Here is a 2,628-nt window from a genome sequence, read left to right as displayed (position 1 = left end):
AGTCTGTGGTACTACGACCAGCTTTTATTCCTTCGTGACCAAGAAACGCCAAGAACATCATCATCAGATATTGAAGAGGTATGTAAACACCTTTAAATATCATATTAAGACCTTTCACGCTCATGAGGCATTTTTGCAGCCTCTTCTTGGAATCATCAAAGTATTCTGTAGAGCTCTAGAAGAATATGAAAAACTTGAAAGTGTAAAGATTTGCGCAATCTTCCCTTCGTCATCCATACACACTTCCTAATCTGAATAAAATAGTTTAATAATAACCTGAAAAATGAATTGTGTCACCTGAGCGTGAAAGGAATAATACTAAATAAATATAGATAATAATTCATTATACTGAATAAATGCACACCTTTAATTCATAATTGTCTGTAATACATATAAATGTATTTTCTTACATAACTCACACATTCCAATGGTACAAAAAATCTCCTACTGTTGGGATATAGATGGACATAAGCAGTAATAAACAGGAAGTGATGAGAGTTGACCACGTATGTGGATATTTAGCCTGCACAATGACTCATCATTACATCTTATCATCCAACCAATCAACCCAACCCTCCTGATTAAAGTACGTCAAATACAAGTTACGTACTTCCTTTGCCTCATAGGTAATATGTCTACGCTCTATAGCTAATGGGGTGAATGCCTTTTCCATTTCTTCTTTTAGCTGGGTATCAAAAAGGATGTTGCAGGCCCTGTTATTACGGTTACCCCTCTCTCGCCGAAGAAAGTTGTGCAACATACAGCAAGCCTTGACCACAGAAACTGCATTCTCTGCATCGAGATTTAGGGGGGAATGGAATATGCGGAATTTAGAAGCTAATATTCCGAATGTACTCTCCACAATGCGGCGGCTACGAGACAATCTATAATTGAATACTTGTTCCTCCTTCTTTCCTGTTGTGTGACTAAATGGCTTCAGAAAATTTGGTCTCATTGCAAATGCGTCATCATCCACCAATGCAAAAGGCAAGGTCCGATTTGAGTACCTAATTATTACGGGATCTGGTATATTCAGTGTGTTGTTGGCTAACTTCTCCCCAAACTTTGTGTTCTCAATTACACCACCGTCCGAAATTCTCCCATGAGTGCCAAAGTCACACAATATAAATTCATAATTTGCGCTAACGACTACCATGAAAACCATGCTGTGAAATCCTTTGTAATTGTAAAAGAAAGATCCTAAATTAGGGGGAGGAACAATTGCTACGTGTTTCCCGTCTACAGCGCCCAGGCAATTAGGGAACTGCCACATTTCTTCGAAGTCTTGACCAATCGGGAACCATTCCTCCTTCGAATGTGGGAACTGTGGAGATAAATGCATAATAATATTTATTAATACTGCTTTATTCAATAATACTAATATCCAGGTTATTTTTGTCCCAATTTAAGGATGTGATCGAGATGGACTGCCAGTCCATTAGCTTCAAGACCCCTTCCATTACCACCTGCAAAACAGAGCCGCCAATCGGGACCGTCAGTGAGCAACAAGGCTGATGAGGTTCTGGGCATCATTGGGGACAAATTACTGGGAGCACGTGAAGAAGATGAATATGTTTTGTTTGGCAAATTAATTGCAAGTAAATTGCGTAAAGTTGACGATGAACAACGAAAATTTGCTCAAAAATTAATAAATGATGTTCTATATGACGCAGAATTTGGACATCTTGGGTATGATAATAGGGTCATGAGTGCTATATATATATAATGTCCAAGAATAATCGACCAAACATTTATTGTTTGGAGATTCATTGTCCATTGACAAAAACAAAGAAGAGAGTTACAATGCATGCTACTGTTATAGGGCTGTTGTTTTGTCTTGAGTTAATAGAACATTCCATTTAATACTTCTTACTTTGCGATAGCAAAGAGCATATTGCAATTCTTACGGTTGAACATTATATTAATGTTTAATACAAATGTTGGCATCATTTAATAAGAATAAAAATAGGAAGCATATAATACTAAGCTTCTGCACATCCTATTTTCTCATGGGGTGCTTTGGGTAACCTAAAAACGTAATGTATGTGAGTAGACAAAGCTAATAATGATAAAAATTAATATAGTATAATTATAGGGTGTATAATTATGCGCAGTATTTTGTAATATTGTTTTCAGCTTCATATGTGACCTTTATGTATATAAACAATAAACATCATACGCTTACCTTCATATATTCTTTCCTTAATACCTTCCATATAACTTCGCAAGTTTCTGGAATTATGCATCCCAAAGCTTGTGGTGATACTGCTACGCTGAATTTCAGGTCTTCGTAAGACCTTCCTGTTGCTAAATACCGGAGAGTTGCAGCAAGTCTATCCCTTGGTGATATAGTGTCTTTCCTCTGTATATGTGGTGCCACAAGGTCTAGAAGCTTGAGAAATGTAGTCATCCACTAACCTGATTTCACTCAGGCCGCCTGCGTAATGTATGGGTACAATTTCGGTCGTCCGGCCACTGAAGCTCCGCCCCAAACCGGAGACCTGCAGGTAGTAGCGGTGCGTGAATGGGACCCTAAGACAGTTCGGGCCTGTATAAGCTTCTGGACGTATGCTCTTTTGTTAGCAGCCTTCTGGAGATTTATCTTACGCCTTTTGGAGGAATACTCCG

The 2,628-nt window shown here is 38.3% G+C and overlaps 1 protein-coding gene across 1 annotated transcript; it reads right to left on the bottom strand.

Moving 5' to 3' along the window:
* Nucleotides 1–541: 541 nt before the first annotated feature.
* On the bottom strand, nt 542–2,410 carry LOC135226725 (putative nuclease HARBI1). Its single transcript, XM_064266433.1, has 2 exons — nt 2,186–2,410; nt 542–1,324 (listed from the first exon to the last, which is right to left on the bottom strand). The coding sequence occupies exons 1-2, from the start codon at nt 2,408–2,410 to the stop codon at nt 542–544; spliced, it is 1,008 nt and encodes a 335-aa protein (XP_064122503.1).
* Nucleotides 2,411–2,628: the final 218 nt, after the last annotated feature.

This window comes from Macrobrachium nipponense, chromosome 15, assembly GCF_015104395.2.
Source record: "Macrobrachium nipponense isolate FS-2020 chromosome 15, ASM1510439v2, whole genome shotgun sequence".
Taxonomy (NCBI): domain Eukaryota; kingdom Metazoa; phylum Arthropoda; class Malacostraca; order Decapoda; family Palaemonidae; genus Macrobrachium; species Macrobrachium nipponense.
This window is presented reverse-complemented; position numbering and strand designations above follow the sequence as displayed.